The sequence below is a fragment of the Ursus americanus genome, chromosome 4 (assembly GCF_024610735.1).
Source record: "Ursus americanus isolate L20-20 chromosome 4, mUrsAme1.1.p, whole genome shotgun sequence".
NCBI classification, from domain to species: Eukaryota; Metazoa; Chordata; class Mammalia; order Carnivora; family Ursidae; genus Ursus; species Ursus americanus.
The window spans coordinates 42,934,844-42,954,701 of record NC_142130.1 but is presented as its reverse complement, the minus strand read 5'-3'; the positions used below and the strand labels follow the sequence as shown (position 1 = coordinate 42,954,701).

The 19,858-nt window shown below is 39.1% G+C and overlaps 1 protein-coding gene across 4 annotated transcripts in view; it reads left to right on the top strand.

Annotated features, from left to right (window-relative positions):
• The first annotated feature begins 1,207 nt into the window (after positions 1–1,207).
• The window catches only part of GRAMD1C (GRAM domain containing 1C), an 86,979-nt gene continuing 68,328 nt past the window's right edge, over positions 1,208–19,858 (top strand). For 3 of the 4 annotated variants that reach the window (XM_045785153.2, XM_045785152.2, XM_087861614.1), the window contains exons 1-3: positions 1,208–1,343; positions 6,443–6,592; positions 19,672–19,756. In XM_045785153.2, coding sequence (XP_045641109.2) covers positions 1,317–1,343; positions 6,443–6,592; positions 19,672–19,756 — 262 coding nt within the window. In that variant the 5' untranslated portion in view covers positions 1,208–1,316. The remainder of the gene's footprint in view (positions 1,344–6,442; positions 6,593–19,671; positions 19,757–19,858) is intronic. The other variant, XM_045785154.2, reaches the window with a different exon arrangement.

Genomic DNA, 19,858 nt, shown 5'->3' with positions numbered 1-19,858 from the left:
ATTTTTGATTCAGCCTACTCTTGTACACAACATTGAAGGAAAACACAATTTATGCTAAGTTTTGCAGGACAAAGACAAGAGCATATCCCTTCTTGATTACCTTATTTGGTAATTATTCTTTAACATGTAATACATTTTTAAAAAATATGCAGTATCTGACTTTTCGTGAAAGTGGATTTGACTCTCCCTCTGCAACTTTACATTATGATTATTTTCAAACATACAGAAATAGAAAGAGTACAGCTGAATAGTGGTATACCTTCCACATAGATGGAATAATTGTTAACATTTTGCTATTTTGCTCTTTCTTCTTTTATCTATTGTCTTAGTTTGTATAGGCTGTTAGAACAACAGATACCATAGGTTAGGTGGCTTAAACAACAACATTTCTAACGGTTCTGGAGTCTAGGAAGTCCAGGCTTGAGACACCTGCAGATTCTGTGTCTGGTGGGAACCCACATCCTGTTCATAGACTGCAGTATTCTTACAGTGTCCACATATGGTGGAGGGGGATTACGTGTCAACATATGAATTTGGGGAGGACACCTTCAGCCTATGGTATCTATATTTGTTGAAGGATTTGAAATCAAGTTGCAGGCATCATGACATGTCACTCCTAAATACCTGAGCACGAATTTTTTGAGAATAAAGACATTCTCCAATATCTCCACAAAGTATTAGTTATTCACAAATGAATATCAATAACTTTATCCACAAATTGTAACTTCTTCCATAACACTAACTTTCACATATATTTCATATTTGATATTCCTCAATTGCTCTAGAATGTCTTTTATAGCTGTTCTTTTGGAAGGGAGGGAACCAGGCTCTGCAACACTCAATAGCTTTTAATGAGTAACTTCAAGCCCTTATTTGAAGGAACAAGACTGTCACGCAATTCACTATTTTGCACATTGGAGCAGAGTACGTATTGTGAGAAAGAGAGGGGAAGGGGTGCTTTCTGAAGAGTGACTTGTGCCCGGAAGTCATTTCACCACAGGCACGGGAGTTTGAGATTGGGAGGTAGGTAAGGACGGGGCCTCATCTTGATCCCTAGTAAGGACTGGACTCCAGGCTGACAAAGTAACATTACATCCTTACGAGTTAGCCAAAGGCAACTGCCGCCAGAGGGCGCAAGACACGCCGCCAGGACCCCAGGTGGCCCTCGAAGATCTGGCTGCGGGGGCGCGCGGGGCCCAGAGTCCAGAGCGCGCGCCGGGGAGGCGGAGTGGGGGTCGGCGCGGGGCGCGCGCGGGGCCGCCCCCTCCTCGCGCGGGGCGCGCGTGCGCGGTTCCGCTGCGGCGGAGGGAGCCGCGATGGAGGGCGCGTTGACTGTCCGCCAGGTAAGCGGCGCCTCGCTTGGGGCGGCTTCCCTAGGGTGGCTGGACCGGCAGTTTTCTTCACGATAGTGGTTTGAACCCTCTCAAATTATGATAATTAATTCCTCCCTTCCCTTATCTTGGTGCTCTTTGGAGTAATTTGGAAAGTTGTTACCGAGGAAACGGTTTCCTGTGCTTCCTACGAGCCTTCCCCTCCGGGCGACGGTGGAACATCTGCTTCTCTGTGGGCGCGGAGAGCTGGAATTTGGTTCCGAAAGTCCTAGTCCAGACGTCTCAGCCTCAGGCCCCACTGACCCAGGCTCAGTGGTCGCGATTCTGACCCAACATCGCGTCGATCCAGTCTCACCCGCTTCCCCTATCAGCTCTTGAATAAAGGGCCCAGAACTCGAGTTTAAATCACTGTGCTGTCAACCAAGCTTTTGGTTTCAACTAGTTTTGTTATTTGTTTACTGCCTTATTTGGTAAACGGAAGAACTTGCTGGTCAATCTTGGGGTGAAGGCCTACGTTTGTTGCAGGAGTACCTGCATTTCTGAACACGATGCTCATTACTTTTATATTGGTTGTGTGTATCGATTTTACTTTTAGAGAATTGCAATCAGTGCGATACCTTTTATTTGAGAGGCATTTTACAATTTACACAATTGTAGAGGCATTCAAATAATTGTTGAATGAACAAATGAATGTACTATTTCAATTGATTCTCAAGTCATTACTATGAAATAGTCATGATAGATATTAATGAACCCAATCAGTTATTTATTCACCCCAGTCGCTGCCACTGGGTGTTGAGATAAGATGGTGAGCAACAGAGACATGATCCCTGCTCTCAATGAATTTATAAACCAGAGAGAGTTATTACCCCTACTATAGAGTGGAGAAAATAGATTTAGACTAACTGCCAAGATCACACAATCAATAAGTTAAAGAGGTAGGATCCTATTGCAGGCACTCTATAAAGCCAGAATGAACCTCCCCCTACCCCCCCCCCCCCGAATTTGATTTGGGTATAGAATGATCACACACACACACACACACACACACACACACACACACACCATGAGTGTATGAAAAGGCTATTACTTATATATAATGTCTTATTAAATACTTACATAAGAAAAGTGAAGAGCAGGACAGCCTTCTCAAGCAGATCCAAAATGACTTAAAAGGGCAAGGAAAGGAAGCCAGATCTGGGTTTTTATTGAGGTTAAAACTGGGATCAGGGTGAGGGTTCGTTCCTCTGTGTGTACTAGGGTTTGCTTGGTTTGACGCTCTCACCCACACCAAAGGTAAGATCACCCATGCTTTCTTACCAGCTTGCCCATTTGAGGGATAGAAGAGGAAGAGGAGGGGCTTAATAGCTGTCAGCAGGCAAACATAAAAAAATTGAATGAGACTCCTTTCTATAATTCACCCCGCATGTTTGGCTAATGACTGAAATGTACTATTTTTCATTTAGTTTTTGAAGTTTTATAAGTAAGCCGTCATGAATGTCTATGAGGCCTGCAGCCTGTGCCCAGTAGGAAGATGAAAGTTCCATTGAATGCCTTGTTCAAGAGCCCAACCTTGTATTTTGAGAAATAAAATGAGTGCCTTGGTCACCGTTAGTAATGTCTGGATAGGGATAACAGGGATAGGAGTGTCTTGGTGAGGCCTTTTATTATGGCTTTTGTGTATGTAGAGACATGTGTGATCCTGATTTATTTTGAATATCTGTGAAACAAGAGATTTCCAGAGTTCTTTATCCCTAAAGGGTGCAGCTCTTAGAAAGTGCTCCAAGAGTCTGTAAAAATGTGCAGATGGAGCCCATTGTTGGCCCAAACATCCAGTAAGATGACTGTGGGAAGTTCGGCCAGTTGTGCTGACCTTTGGGTCCTTACCTTTATCAAGGACACCTTGGTTAAGGGGTGAATAGCAGTAAATATCTTGTGGGCTTCATTGTGTGTAATGGTGGTGATGCTGTCCACTGAGTGGAAAGTTTGTCTATCGAACTTCGGTTGAACTCAAGTCACTCCTCAGGTTTTCAAGGGGTCCAGAAAAGTGGTAACCTCTTCCAGCACATGACATCTGACAAAAGAATGAGGATGGGGGAGAGCATGTCCTCCTGCAGGTGAGATATGTCATGGGGCCCAGATTTGGTTTTATCCTGTAGCAAGGAGGCCTTGGTGGTTGTGCTGAGCTGCAAGGTGTTGCTTTTAGGACCCAAGGCATGAACAGCTGGGTGTGAAGGATCACAGGCACAGGTCTTGTAGATCTTCTGTTTCCAGGAGAGTCCTTATGCTGTCAGTAACTGCTGCTCTAATGGCATATACTGTAGGGCTAGGGAGATAGTTTCTTGCATCAGAAGCCTATGGACAACTTACAGACACTGTGGGTGGTCCAGAGACTCCAGGAATCATGGAAAGAAGCTGCTAAAGTCTCTATGGTGAAGAATTCTTTGTGTGTATGTGTGTGTGTGTTTGGGGGGGAGGGGAATAGCACTAATGGGAGTGTCTGTTATAATTTTGACAAGTATTAGAATCATTTTTGGGAGGGGTCCTTATTCAGCATGACTCATTTGCAAGTAACAGTGTAGATAAGCTTAAGTAAAATTTGTAAATGAGGAATGTATTCTCCAGACCCCCAAAATGCCTAGTAAGTGTTGAGCCTGTTTTAATGTTGTGGGTGCTGAGAGGGTTTTCTTGACATTGTTAGGGGTGGAGAGGCCCTTGGTTTACCAAATAATTTTCAGGAATTTATCTAAGGTGGCAGTCCTTATGCTGTGTTTGGGGCAATGATCCATCCCCCTTTCGTGAACTCCTTTGTGCATATTTGTATGTCCCGACTGAGTATCTCAGAAGAATGTCTTCAGAGGAGGATGTAATTAATGTAATGTCATACTTGTGCTCCTGGAGAAAAATGGATACAATTACGATATTGCCTGTAAAGTTTGCATGTGATGGCAAGCCTTTTGAGATATCCTGTACTAGGATACTACCTTGGCTAGCTAGGTAAAGATATATTGTGTCCCACTAGAGGTGAAGGCAAAATGTGACTGAGAGGTTATTGAAAGAGACATTGAATAGAATATTAGCCAATTTAGAATATCAAATATTTACCAGTTTCTAATTGGATAGAGTCAATAATTGCCATAGTACTGGGGACAGGGGCCTTCATGGATAAGAGCATAGTATCAAGGGCACAGTAATCAACTGTGAGGCACCATTCATTTTTCCAACTTTAATAGGCCACATTAGGCTGTTAAACGGAAAAGCTGTAGGGATAATCACTCTTTCACAAATTAGGTCTTATATAATAAATCCCAATCCTCGAAGGCCCTGTTTTATGTTATATTGGGTTGTATTTACTATTTTAACTAGGGGTTGGGGGGGTGGTCCATGGGGGTCCCACTTTTTAAAAAGCCATTTGTAAGCTCCAAAGACTCTACTTAAATTTTTTTAGGTCCGAGCATCCATTGCCAATATGGGATATTTTAGGGTGATGTGTACTATACCATATTACCAGGGAGAATTTAGGCAAGGCTGTACTTCTGGGGGTTAAAGTGATGCATACCTATTAATGGTCCATTTTATGTTGAGTAATTCCCTTAAGGTTATAGGAGGTGCCTTGTTTAAATTGAGTGGGATCTCCTGGTGTAGCTGTAGTTTGAGCCCAGTATTGATTAAAGCCATGAAAATTTGCCACTTGATACATTTCAGCAGATGTTGAAGTTAATTCAAAAACCTATGCTGTGGAGGTACAAAAGCCAATCTTTATCTTTTGTTGTATAAATTATTTTAATAAGTTTTGGATTTCCAATTAGGCCAAATTGTGGATTTCTGTTTCAGTTTTTTTGTTTGGTTTCTTTTTTGGATTGTTGCTTTGTTTGTTTCTTTGTTTCTCTTTCTCTCCCTTTTGGCAGTGTGTGAATATACTTCAAGTGGAAGGAGTCCTCTCTACCATTTCCTATCTATATATTTGAATCTCCAGAGATCCTCAAGTCAGTATCACCAGGGTTAGGGGCATGTGGTTATTTTATAGAGTTTAAAAACCCTAGCTTGGGGCGCCTTGGAGTGGCTCAGTTGGTTAAGCGTCTGCCTTTGGCTCAGGTCATCATCCCCAGTGTCCTGGAATCGAGCTCCCACATCGGACTCCTGCTCAGCTGGGAGCTTGCTTCTCCCTCCCTCTCTCCCTGCTTCTCCGTTTCTCTCTACCTGCAGCTTCTCCTGCTCGTGTTCTCTCTCTCTGTGTCAAATAAATAAAATCTTTAAAAAATAATAAATTAAAACCCTGAGCTAAGTTGAGTTTGCATTACCACTTCGCTGTGCCACATGGGTGCCATGGGTGGTGGATCAGGATTTTTGTTACAGCAGCGGCATAGGTGGTGGCAGCAGCAGCCCCAGCAGGGCAACAGCACGAACAACAGAGGTATTTAAGGGACCTGGCAAGCTCTAATTGTTCTCACAATGGCTGCTCCCTTCCCTCCTCCCAACCCTTTTCTCTCTTTTTTAGAACTCCATAATGACTCTTTCATGAGTGACCACCCACTGGGCCCATATCTTGCACAGGGTATACTCTTTCCCCCAGTGCTCCATAGATTGGGGGCCAATGCCTGATTCATTTTATTTTTAACTCTATTGTTTGTATAAATCAGAGTGAGTTTACCAACTTCCCACAAATGGTTAGTAAGGTTGCTTCCACTATCTTAGTATTACAAACATTGTTGACTCCATGTACACAGGGTTTTAGGCCTTACTAGGCATTGCAGATTACTCTCCACAAAGAGGTTGAACTAATTGTCATTCCCATTACACAGTATTTTTTGCTGTTTAATGTTCCTCTAGCTGACTATGAACTTCTGGAGGCTAAGGTTTTATTGTTTTAAGGTTTTATTCAGTTTTTAATCCCCAGTGCCAATTAAACTACCTAACAAGTAGAAGTAGTTGGACAGTATTTGTCACACGTGTAAATATATGAACTATAGAAGAAAAACATATTAATTACTGTTTTCTAAAAGCTTAAATATTGTTTTCAAGTTAATTTATCTAGTTTGAACATTAACTCTTTTCATTTTAAAATGAGCCTTTTTCAGTAAGTAATTTAAATTATTGATACTTGTTTCCAGGTAATAAACGAAGGGGAGTCAAGCTTTGCCACTGAGACACGGGAAGAATTAGAGGAGAATCCTAGTCCCGTTGTGGATGAGAATAATGTAGTTTCAGCAAGAAAACAGGGGCTAAATTTACATAACTGGAGTAGTGACTGGAGCTTTTGGGTAATATTTTTTCTTTCTTATATCTTCATTTTAATCCTAAATGCAAATTTGCTTTAAGTTTATAGCAATTTGTATAATATTTATTATATTGTCTTATTAGCTTCTAGATTTGAGATATTTACATTTTTAGTCCAGAGTCCAAGACATGTCTGACTATGCTCTCCTTTGGCCACTAGAATGCACTGTTGTCTGGTTTGTTCGAGTGGAATTGTCTGCTTCAGTTTCCCTGGGAGAAAACTACACCACAGAATTGGATTCCACTGACACTGTTGTTCACTGTATTGGCAAGACTAATGTTATGCAGAAACCATATTTCTAGATGTTACTGAAACATCAGCTATTTTACATAATTTTTATTTAAAGAATTAGTTTCGTTCCTAAAAGGAAGTTTAACAATGTTTGACCTGTGGTATATAATAATTATAAGACAGGTTTTATTTTTTTTTATTTTTTTTTTATTTTTTTTTTTTTAAAGATTTTATTTATTTATTTGACAGAGATAGAGACAGCCAGTGAGAGAGGGAGCACAAGCAGGGGGAGTGGGAGAGGAAGAAGCAGGCTCATAGCGGAGGAGCCTGATGTGGGGCTCGATCCCAGAACTCCGGGATCACGCCCTGAGCCGAAGGCAAACGCTTAACCGCTGTGCCACCCAGGCGCCCCATATAAGACAGGTTTTAAAGTTAAGAGTTTCACATTCTATTTGCACTGTACTTACTTGGTTGTATAATGTGAATATGGTTCAGGTTTCCCCCACTGTAAAATGAGACTCCAGCTTGTTGATTAGGTGTACGGTTTTTTGGTAAGAACAGAATTTCTATTGCTATATGAATGCTAGCATTTGTTATCTTAAAGGGCTCGTTCTAAATCTAGCAGTTCCTACGAGAGTTATGAGATATTTGACAGAATCTGGTATAATGCAACTATAAGTGAAATTTATATACGATTATAAGGCATTTGTAGTTCCAATATTAATTCATTAGAAAGCTGATCTCTTGACAATTAGGTATACTTGGTAGCAGAATTTCTTAAAATTTTAGAGTAGCCTAAAAAAGACATGATATTAACAGGTTATAAAGATTAGTGAAAGTACCATTATTCTGTTCATAATTTATTGAATCTTAACATGAATAACAGTTTTTTAATTCCTATTAAAAAACTCAATGTAAGTTTTTAAAAACCATATCCTAAGGCAAATGTTTAATTCTAAGAAATATACCAAATAACTACACATCCTGAAAATTATGTCATCTATATTGATTATATTATTTTTGGTTACATACAGAGAAAGTTTATGACTACTATAGTGTTTTGGCCCTTCTGCACTATGTTTTTTTAGCTTTGCTATAGATTGGAAAACCTTTATAGTTCCAAGAGCTATCTACAGGGCTAAAAAGCCACTGTGTTATTCTTGGCAGACTTAAAGCAGGAAGAAGGGTAAAGCAAGAAAGGGAACAAGCAGGGGAATGAGGATTTAGTAATAGGAAAGAGGAAGAAAAAGAGGTATGTGTTCTAGAGCTTTGCTACTACTCAAAGTGTAGCATGTGGGGCCAACAGACTTGGCATCACCTGTCAGCTGATTAGAAATGCAGTGTCTTGGGCCCAACCTCAGACCTACTGAATTAGAATCTTTACTTCACAAGAATTCAGGAGATTTGTATGAACATTCAAGTTTGAGAAGCACTTGCTTAGAGCGTTGAAAGTCTACTTTGGCTCATCTTAGGTCTCTGTGTTGATTACAAGCACTTTATTTTGAGGAATTTTTTTTTGAGGAATTTTTATATGTTTTCAAGCAGGGGGAGTGGGAGAGGAAGAAGCAGGCTCCCAGTGGAGGAGCCTGATGCGGGGCTCGATCCCAGGACCCTGGGATCATGCCCTGAGCTGAAGGCAGACCCTTAATGACTGAGCCACCCAGGCGCCCCCTCATGGAATAGATTTAAAGACAAATACAACATCTTAAAAGTTTTACTGACTTTCTCCCAGGTCACTTACCCAGAAACTATGCTATCAGAGCTGAGAAGCAAACAAAAACAAAGAGCCTGAATAGCTAAATCAAAGGTCATGCTGATGTATTTTGTGGAGGAGAATTCCTCAAGTATTCATTTGGAATATCTTTAATATATTTTTGACATATTTTTAATAAGCCTAAATTAGTTGGTTCCCATTTTATAGTTGAATAGAATATTGGAGATAGGGGAATTACTTGGTAATAACATATGGAGAGAAGGAAGAATTGGTATCAGAAGCTCAAAAAGTGTAGCAACCTGGGCGTCTTAATGTGGAGGCCAAAGGTCTATGCAGATTAGTTGGCTCTAATATAATACAGTTATTGCTAGAAGTGATGGTTAAGAAGTCTGCAAAATAATGCACTTTTTCTCTGCCATTTTAAATCCATCTACTTCTACCACTGACACCACCCTGTTGCTGCTTTCATTCTCCTGGCAGTAAAGTTGAAATTGAATGAATGACTGTGTTCACTGAGGGATCCAAGATCAACGCAAGAAAGACTAGTACCAAAGCAGGAAAATATTCGTGAGGCACATGACCTGGTAGTTAAGCAAAGAGTTGAAAAAGCGCCAGAGCCGTTTCACTGGAATACCCAAGGAATCTGGATTTGTGCCTTTACACTTATGGAAGGTTTCTACCAAAAGGAATTGATAACTTTTTAAAGTTTTGGTATTTAAGGAGTTAAGCGCCAGGGACCTGAAAAATTCACTGGTGTAGAATAACTCATATATTCTGGCCTGGCTAACTCAGTTGTTCCCCAGTAGTGAATTTAGAGGGCAGCGTGATATCATTAAGTGAACTGGAGATTGGGAACAAAAAGTGATTTCACTGTGTGGAACTCTTGAGTGTGTTGTTTAACCTCTCAGGTGCCTCACTTATAAAATGAGAGATTGGGCCATAGTATTGCAGTATTGGTGTGTCTTGAATCAATATGGGAAAAAAGGTGGAGGGGGTGTTTGGCTAGCAAGTGCTCATAATTTACATTCCTGGTAGCTGTGTATCAGTCATAAAAACTCTGGGCGTATACAGTGGGAGTATGTTACATGGGGGACACCTTTCCTTAAGAGTGGTAAAAAGGGTTGAAAAGTGCTGGATAAGAGAACCTTCTATTTGTAATATTGGAAAATATATTTTGATGATTCCCCAGAAATAAAAAAAATTGTGAAAACTTGACAAAAGGATGCAAGACAGTGAAATAGAGTTCATTAAAGGTTTTTTGTTGTTGTTGAGGCTGGTTTCTTTTTAGACCTTATCCATTTAATCTTGTGCTGCTTAACAGATTGGCTAGTGAGTGTCAGAATTTCTGACAGTAGGGCTTTGTTTTTTAAGTTTTATTGATTTATTTAATTCCAGGGCAGTAAGACTTTAATTTAAAGGAGTTTGATTAGGGTGTCTGGGTGGCTTAAGTCGGTTAAGCGTCTGCCTTCGGCTCAGGTCATGATCCCAGGATTTTGGGATCGAGTCCCACACCAAGTTCCCCAGTCAGCGGGGAACCGATTGCTCCCTATGCCTCTGCTGCTCCCCCTGCTGTGCTCTCTCATTCTCTCTCTGTCAAATAAATAAATAAAATCTTAAAAAAAAAAAAAAGGAGCTTGATTGAATCACCATAGACCTGATGGTGAGATCAACAGCTATAGATTTTCTATTTCAATCCTGTAATATAGAAATAGGAATCTTAGTTGTTGTATTTATTTTCTTTTTTATTTTAAAATTAAAATATTTAATCCTAGTATGTGGTAAATGAGTTTTAATAATAACTTTTAAGTCCTAATGTAAAAAAAATTATGTGAAAGGAAAAAAAAAACTTGAAATAAATTTAATGGCAAATAAATACTTATGCTTTTTTGCTCTTTAACTATTAGTAAAAATACATAGCAGAAACAACAACAACAAAACCAAACCCCAAAAACCCCACAAAACAAAAACTCTTCTTTTTTTCTCTAACTAAAATAATGATATATTCCAGGTGGATTAATGTCCCAGAGGAAAAGCATACAGAGATTTGCAACAGACACATTGATTTAATGTAACTTCTCTTATTGATGTAGGGCTAGTAACTATTGAGAGTAGAAAAAAGCCTTTGAGATTTTCTGTTCCTTATGTTTAGAAAATCACATACTCGGGTGCTTGGGTGGCTGAGTTGTTTAAGCGCCTGACTCTTGATTTCAGCTCAGGTCGTGATCTCAGAGTTGTGAGATCAAGCCCCACACTGGCTCTGCACTCGGCATGGAACCTGGTTAAGATTCTCTCTCTCCCTTTCCCTCTGTCCCCCTCCTACCCCCCTACTTGCATGCTCTGTCTCTCAAAAAATAAATAAATAAAATAAAAATAAAAAAATTTTTTGTTCTAAAACATTTTTTTAGAAGATTTTATTTATTTATTTGAGAGAGAGAGAGAATACATGAGCAGGGGGCAGGGGAAAGGGGAAGAGGGAGAGGGAGAAGCGACTCCCTGCTGAGCACAGAGCCTGATGTGGGGGCTTGATTTCTGGATCCTGGGATCATGACCTGAGCCAAAGGCAGATGCCTAACCGACTGAGCCACCCAGGTTACCCTATTCTAAAATAAGAATAAAACAGGTCTAGATTTTGAACCATTGTATATGTACAAATAATAAATACTATACTTATGTTTTGTTAGAGAAATATTTAAAGTTGAATTTTTCTCTATCATAATCAAGTTTTTTCTAATTATACAAGAAAGCAGAAGTCTTGACTGTACTTTATCATTGGCTTATAGCATGATCATAGTCATGTTATTCACAAGTAAACTTTTCTGCTTATAAGTGGGGGATAAAACTTGTCACAAACCTGATTTAGAGGTAGGTACGTTATGAGGATTAATTAATGTTGCACTGTTAAATAACAATAAAAAAACCCCAAGAGGATTAATTAGTGTGTTTGTAACATACTTTGGCAACTTTGGAGAGTCATTTTCCGTAATCATATGTTAGTCTTCCCCAACGTATCTTGGATTTATTCAAGCTAAAGGGTATTTTAGACTTTTACTTTGGTAACTGATAGAAAAGAATAAACTTATTTTCCAATTTCTGCTGGATTTGAAAATCACATTTTATCTAATTAAAGTTTAATTATAGGTAGATTTTGCTTGAAAACCTAGATATCTTAATACTTTTAGATTTAATTATAAGGGAATAGGAACTAACATTTCTGGCAATATGGAAAGGGGACCATTTAACTTAAAAGCTCTTCTGCTACAAAGTACCTAGAAATGCTGGATGAAATGTTACAAACATGTTTTTAAAATGAATGTCTGGGCTCACAAAATAGCAAGGGAAATACCCAAGGACTAAAAAAGAAGAGGGAACTGATTACCAGAGTTGTAAGTACATGAGGTAATGCTGAGGCAGCCCTGAGGAGTTTATTTGTTTCAGTAACGAAAGCTTTAATGGCCACAGTGGGATCAGAGATGATGCCTTGGACTTGTATGAATTGGAACTGGTAACTCTTTATAGAGCCATGACTCTTGAAGAGTTATACATTCTGTGAAAGGTAGACTAGAAAAGAAATTCACCTACTCCTGCCCATTTGAAGACAAGGAAGCTTACCTGCCTAAACTCGTGCTTGGAGTGGCGGAGGAGGAAAATCTTCTTGAGAGTACACAACTGTAGTCAATCTCTCATGATGTTTTGGGACCTGAATTTAATACTTTATGAGTGAGCAGAAGGAGATTCAATAAGTAGCATATTAGACCCTTAAAACTTAAGATAAAACTACCAGATAAAGACTATAAAACCATCATTTGATATTATTAAAGACTTAATAGAAGGAATTAAGCATGTGATAAATGAATACAACCTTTTTAAAAAAAAATTTAGATTGAGCAGGGGGAGGGGCAGAGGGAGAGGGAGCAGGAAAGAATCTTAAGCAGACTCTATGCTGCACACAGAGCCCAACACAGGACTTGATCTCATGACCCCCAAAACATGACCTGAGCTAAAACCAAGAGTCAGACACTTAACCGACTGAGCCACCCAGGTACCCCTGGATAAGACATTCTTAAAGACACCAGGCAGATTTGGGAAACAACCAAATACAACTTCTAGAAATGTGGTCATTGAAATAGTAATTTAAAAATTCAGTGGACATGAGAAATAGCCGCTAAAGAGAAAAATTAGTAAACTGGTATATGAGGAAATTGTTACACTGTGCCACTGAGAGATGAAGATAGAAAAATTTGAAAGAGAATGGCTTAAGTGATAAGGAGAAAAGTAGAGGAGCCCAATATGAATCTAATAGAAGTTTCAGAAGATCAGCATTAAAGCCATATTCAGAAAAGTATGCCTGAAAATTTTCTACTCTTGATGAAAGACCAGAATTAGGAAGTACAGTGAGTCTCTTACAGGATAAATGAAAAGACTATATGAGCAGAGACATTATTATCAAACAAGTGGCAAAGGTAGATAGATATACATGAATTAAGATAGGAATAGATTTTTTTAAAAAGTTTATTTATTTATTTATTTTTAGTAATTTCTATACCCAGCATGGGACCTGAACTCATGAACCTGAGATCAAGAGTCACATGCTCTTCTGACTGAGCCAGCCAGACACCCCAGGAATAGTAATTTATTAATTCATTTGAGTGTCTTCTATGCAGGAGGCTGTACTAAGTGTCTTTGCTGTCCTAGAGCTGATTGGGAGATGAATAGTATACACATAAGCAAATATGTAATGTATTTCTTTTGTTTCAAGTTTTTATTTAAATTCTAGTTAACATATAGTATAGTATTGATTTCAGGGGTAATTTAGTGATTCATCACTTACATACAACACCCAGTGCTCATCACAACAAGTGCCCTCCTTAATACCTATCACCCACTTAGCCCATCCCCTGCCCACCTCCTCTCCAGCAACCCTCAGTTTGCTCTCTATAGTTTATAAAGCTAATAGTCTCTTATGGTTTGCCTCCTCTCCCCACTCCCCCCCCCCTTTTTTTTGCAAATGTGTAAGATTACATCAGGTAGTGATAGAAGACAATAGAGGAATGTAAGGTAGAGAGAATCACATGGAAGGGAGTAGCATTTTTCAGTTAGGATGGTCTGGAAAAGCTTTTCTGAGGAGGTACCATTTGAGAAAGCCGTATATCAGGGACAAGGAAAGAACATAGATGAATCATGTGAGGAAGGGGAAAGGGAAGTGGTGTTCTATGGAAAGGCAAGAGGCAGAAATAAGATTGGCTTGTTTGACAAAGAGCTTACTGATGGGGTCAGATGTAGTGAGTGAGGAAGAAGAAAAAGGTCAAGGGTAATGATTCCTAGGTTTCTGATTAGTGCAACTAGGTGCATGGAAGCATCACTTAGGAGAAGAGAAAGACAGGAGAGAAGTAATTTTGGGGGTTTGGGAAATCAATTTGGAGATGCATATTTGATAAGCAAGTAGAAAAGTCTAGTAGGCTATTGCATTTATAACTTGAATCTCAGGAGAGAGATTGAAGCAGGAAATAAATTTGGGAGACTTTGAGTGTGGATGATATTTAAAGACAGATTTATAAAGATGAGATGAAATCACTTAGGGGAAAATATGGATAAAGGATGGAAATGGCCTCTCCAATGTTTAGAACCTCTCTCTGATGTTTAGGTGGTGGAGCAGGAACTAGCAAAAGAAACTGAGATTTGGCTAATGAGATAAAATCTTAGGAGGTGTGGCATCCTCAAAGGCAAATGACGGATGTCTTTTAAGGACAGAGTGGCCTATTGTGATAGGTAGAGTAAGGTGAGGCCTGAAAATTGACTATTGGATTTGCAAAGTAGAGGTTACTAGTGACATTAAAAAATACAGTTTGGGGGTGCCTGGGTGGCTCAGTCGGTTAAGCATCTGCCTTTGGCTCAGGTCATGATCTTCAGGTCCTGGGATTGAGCCCTGGGTCAGGCTCCTTGCTCAGTGGGGACCCTGCTTCTCCCTCTCCCTCTGCCCCTCCCCTCTACCCCTCCCTTCCTCTCTCTCTCTCAAATAAATAAATAAAATCTTTAAACATGTATACTTCTTTATTTTTTATTTTTATTTTTTTTAAAACATTTTATTTATTTATTTGACAGAGAGAGACGGCCAGTGAGAGAGGGAACACAAGCAGGGGGAGTGGGAGAGGAAGAAGCAGGCTCCCAGCAGAGAAGCCTGATGTGGGGCTCCATCCCAGAACGCTGGGATCACACCCTGAGCCAAAGGCAGACGCTTAAGGACTGCGCCACCCAGGCGCCCCTAAACATGTATACTTCTTTAAAGATGACAACATCAACATAGAAAAATATTTTGGAAAAGTAACATGACTACTAAGAAATTATCAATAAATTAACATTTTTAATAAATGACATAGAGAATATAGAAAATAACTGAAATAGTAATGTGTTATTGGGATATTAGTAAAGGCTTCATCCTAAGTAAATCCTTTCAATTATCTAGTATAATGAGAAATTTTAAAGATTGGAAAGAGCCCAGATATCCTTTGACAGATGAATAGATAAAGAGGATGTGGTGTATATATACCTAATGGAATATTACTCAGCCATCAAAAAATTGAAATCTTGCCATTTGGAGCAACATGGATGGAACTAGAGGGTATTATGCTAAGCGAAATAAGTCATTCAGAGGAAGACAATTATCATATGATCTCACTCGTATGTGGAATTTAAGAAACAAAACAAAGGATCATAGGGAAGGGAGGGAAAAATAAAACAAGATGAAATCAGAGAGGGAGACAAACCGTAAGAGACTCTTAATCATAGGAAACAAACAGGGTTGCTGGAGGGACGGGGTTGGGGGGATGGGGTAACTGGGTGATGGACATTAAGGAGGGCAAGTGATGTAATAATGAGCATGGGGTATTATGTAAGACTGATGAGTTACTGAACTCTACCTCTAAAACTAATAATACACTATATGTTAATTAATTGAATTTAAATTAAAGAAATCAAAAAATAATGTGGAGAATGACCTCTGAATCAGCTTTAAAAGCACTTTAAACATTTCTGCCTCTTATGTAGAGTTAACACATTTATTCTAACCCTACAAACTTTCTTTTATTTTATTATTTTTCTACTTTTAGTTTGAGATAATTTTAGACTCACATGCAGTTGTAAGAAATGATACAGATAGGGGCGCCTGAGTGGCTCAGTTGTTTAAGCACCTGCCTTTGGCTCAGGTCATGATCCCAGAGTCCTGGGATCGAGCCCCGTGTGGTTGGGTTCTCTGCTCAGCGGGAAGCCTGCTTCTGTCTCTCCCTCTGCCCCTCCCGCTGCTTGTGCTCTCTCTCATTCTCAGATAAATAAATAAAATCTTAAAAAAAAAAAAAGAAATGATACAGATAACCTGTACCCTTTGAATAATTTGCCCCAATGATAACATATTGCAAAAGTATAGTATAATTTCACATTGATATGACATTGATACAGAACATTTTCATCACAGCAAGAATCCTTTTTATAGACATAGCTTTTTTTTAGTGCCCCCTCCCCTTACTCAACCCTTGTCAACCACTAATTTATTTTCCATTTTTATAATTATGTAATTTCTTTTTTTTTTTTTTTTAAAGATTTTATTTATTTATTCGACAGAGATAGAGACAGCCAGCGAGAGAGGGAACACAAGCAGGGGGAGTGGGAGAGGAAGAAGCAGGCTCATAGCGGAAGAGCCTGATGTGGGGCTCGATCCCAGATCGCCAGGATCACGCCCTGAGCCAAAGGCAGACACTTAACCGCTGTGCCACCCAGGCGCCCCTATAATTATGTAATTTCAAGAATATTATATAAATGGTATCATACAGTATGTAACCCTTTCAGTTTTCACTCATAATGCCCTGGCAATTATTCTGTTTTGTTTTGTGTACCAAGAGTTCATTCCGTTTTAAAATTTGTGTGTGTGTGTGTGTGTGTGTGTGTGTGTGTGTATATGTGTATAAAAGTAGTCTCTATACCCAGTGTGGGGCTCGAACTCATGACCCAGAGATCATGAGTCACACATTCTTCTGACTGAGCCAGCCAGTGCTCAGTTCATTCCTTTTTAATGCTGTGTAATATTCCATGGTGTGGAAGTACCACAGTTTTAACCATATACCCATTGAAGACTGTCTGAGCTATCTTCAGTCTGGGGTTACGATAAATAAAACTTCTGTAGATATTCATGTCCAGGTTTTTGTGTGAACATAAGTTTTCCTCACTAGGGGTAAATGCCTTCGGAATGCAATTGCTGCGTCATTGATAGTTGCATATTTAGTTTTTAAGAAATTGCCAATCTGTTTTCCAGAGCGGCTGTACCATTTTACATTCCCACCACAATGTATGTGTGATCCAGTTTCTCCATATTCTTGCCTCCTTGCTGAGTGTTTTTATCATGAAAGGAGCCCTTCCATGTAAATTTTAGAATAATCTTGTGTCAGATATTTTTTAGGATGCTATTTTAATTCCTTTTGATATTTCCACTTTTGGTGCTCTTCATTTCTTCTTGTAGATTTGAGTTACCATACTGTAACATTTCTTTGCAGCCTGAAGTACTTCCTTTCGCATTTCTTTAAAGCAGGTCTGCTGTCTCCATTGTTTATGATGAGAAGTCGGAATTGTAGTGGTTTTTACCGTATGTTTTTACCTGTATTGCTGTTTTCATGTTCTCCTTTGTCTTTAAACAATTTAACTATGATACAGTTCTTTAAAATTTTGTTTAATTTTTAAAATTTTTCTAATTTTTAAATTTTTATCTATTTTTTATTATATATATATGTTTTAAGATTTATTTATTTATTTTAGAGAGAGAGCATGCACGTGCAAGTTGGGTAGGGGCACAGGGAGAGGCGGAGAATTTCAAGCAGACTCCCTGCTGAGTACGGAGCCCACTGTGGGGCTCCATCTCACGACCCTGAGATCATGACCTGAACTGAAATCAGGAGTCAGACATTTAACCAGCTAAGCCACAGAGGCACCCCAGAATCTCTCTTTCTCTCTCTCTCTCTCTCTCTCTCTTTTTTAAAGATTTCACTTATTTAATTGACAGAGAGAGAGCACAAGTAGGGGGAGCAGCAGGTAGAGGGACAGGGAAAAGCAGGCCCCCTGCTGAGCAGGGAGCCCGATGTGGGGCTTGATCCCAGGACCCTGGGATCATGACCCGAGCTGAAGGCAGATGCTTAATGACTGAGCCACCCAGGCTTCCCTCTTTTCTTTATCGTACTTGGTTAATTGAGCTTCTTTGATCTATCAATTAATGTTTTTCCTCAGATTTTGAAAGTTTTAACCATCGTTTCTTTAAATGTTTTTCTGCCTCCTTTTTCCTCCTTAACTCCCATTTCATGTATTTTGAATCAACTAATGTTTCACAGGCCTCCGAGTCTGTTCATTTTCTATAGTCTTTTTCATCTCTATTCTTCAAATTGGATAATTTTTGCTAATCTGTCTTTAAGTTCACTGATTATTTCCCTGCCATGTTGAATTTTTTGTTGAGCCCCTCTGGTGAATTTTTTATTTCTATGAATGTAGTTTACAACTCCAGAATGTCCTTTTTTTTTTCTTAAAAGAATTTAAAAAATGTATTTGTTGAGATTCTCTACTTGTTGAATCATTACTGTCTTATTTTCCTTCCTTTTTTTTTTTTTAGACTTTATTTATTTGAGAGAGAGACAACATGAGGAGGAGGGGCAGAGGGAGAGGGAGAGAGAGAATCCCAAGCAGACTCCACGCTGAGTGTGGAGCCCGATGCGGGGCTTGATCCCAGGACCCTCAGATCATGACCTGAGCCAAAACCAAGAGTCAGATGCTTAGCCGACTGCACCACCCAGGTGCCCCTTCCTTTAATCTTTGAGCATGGTTCTTTTCAGGTGTTTGAACAAATTTATAATAATTGCTTTGATGTTTTTGTCTGCTAAATCTAGTATCTGGGGACCCTAAAGACTCTATTGCCCTGCTTCTCTTTTTTTAATATGAGTCACATTTTTCTGTTTCTTTGCATGTTTCATAATTTTTGTTAAAAATTGTACAATTTAGATGATGTATTGTAGCAACTATGCATTCTGATCACATCCTCTCTACCCCTAAAGCTTGTCATTGATCATTTTTGTTTGTTTAGTAACTTGCCTAGAGTAAATCTCTGAAATCTATTTGTCCGGTCTCTGCTCAGCTTATTGTTGTTGTTGTTGTTTTTATTTTTAAGGCTGGCTTCCCAGTGGTCACCTCTTATGTCAGCTGGTGATTGGTCAGAAATTGTGCTCAAATGCATAAAGCCAGTAGTATTTTCCCTTCTGCTGAGAGATCTGTGTATAGTTTGGGGAATGCTTTCAATGTTCAGGACATTTTCAAGTTTATCTCAATTTTGATGTTTTCCTGAGACTTCTTAATATCTCTGGCCAGGAATGTGTGGATAGTTTGGGAATTCCCTACTCTCTGCTAGACATGCATGCAGCTTCTCTTTAGCCAGGAATGCATGGAAGGTTTATCAAGCCCATTTATGGCTGTCTCTCCTCCAAGATCTCCTTGTTAAGTCCCCTGATAATCTGCCAGTGTGCTTGTTTCTTGCCTCAGTTGAGACTGCAACCTCACACTCTTGCAGATAGCTTCAGAATTTTCCCTTTTACTTCTGGGCATAGCTTTTCTGCTCTCTACTCTGAATCAACTCAGCCAGCTCTGTCAGCATAGCTGCTAGGTTTCATGGCCTGTAGAACTGTCACATTGACTTAATAGATGGAGGAGGAAGAGTAATGGGAGCTGGCCAAGGAAACAGTGCCGCAGACTTCTGCTGCTCCTAAGTTCAGTAGATTTTCATGAGCAGATACTTCTCAGTTTATTGTATGCCTTTGGTCAGTTTCCAGTAATTTGAGATGATGTTTTTGACAGTTTTTTTCCAGCTGTATATTTGCTTTTGCAGAGAGAATTTGCTGAACTCCTTACTCCAACATGTTTGCTTCCTTTTGGTGGTTTTTGAAATGTTTATGTATGTGGTTTTTCATATAAAAACATAAAATAGTGCATACAAAGCACGTTATTTTACAGCCCATTTTAAATTTATTTTCTAAGACACTACATTTCCGTTAATCTAATGAAGATTATAATTAAATGGAAATTTAATCTTTTTATTGTTGCAGATTTCAAGTTCCACCTATAAAGACAGGAATGAGGAATACAAAAGACAGTTCACTCATTTACCTGATACAGAGAAGCTGATAGCAGGTAAAAAAGACAGGAAGTGGTAAAATACTATTTTACTACCTCATTATCAAAATAGAACTGGCGAGTGTCAATATTTGTAGAAAATTGAAGCCTTTTGCTAGA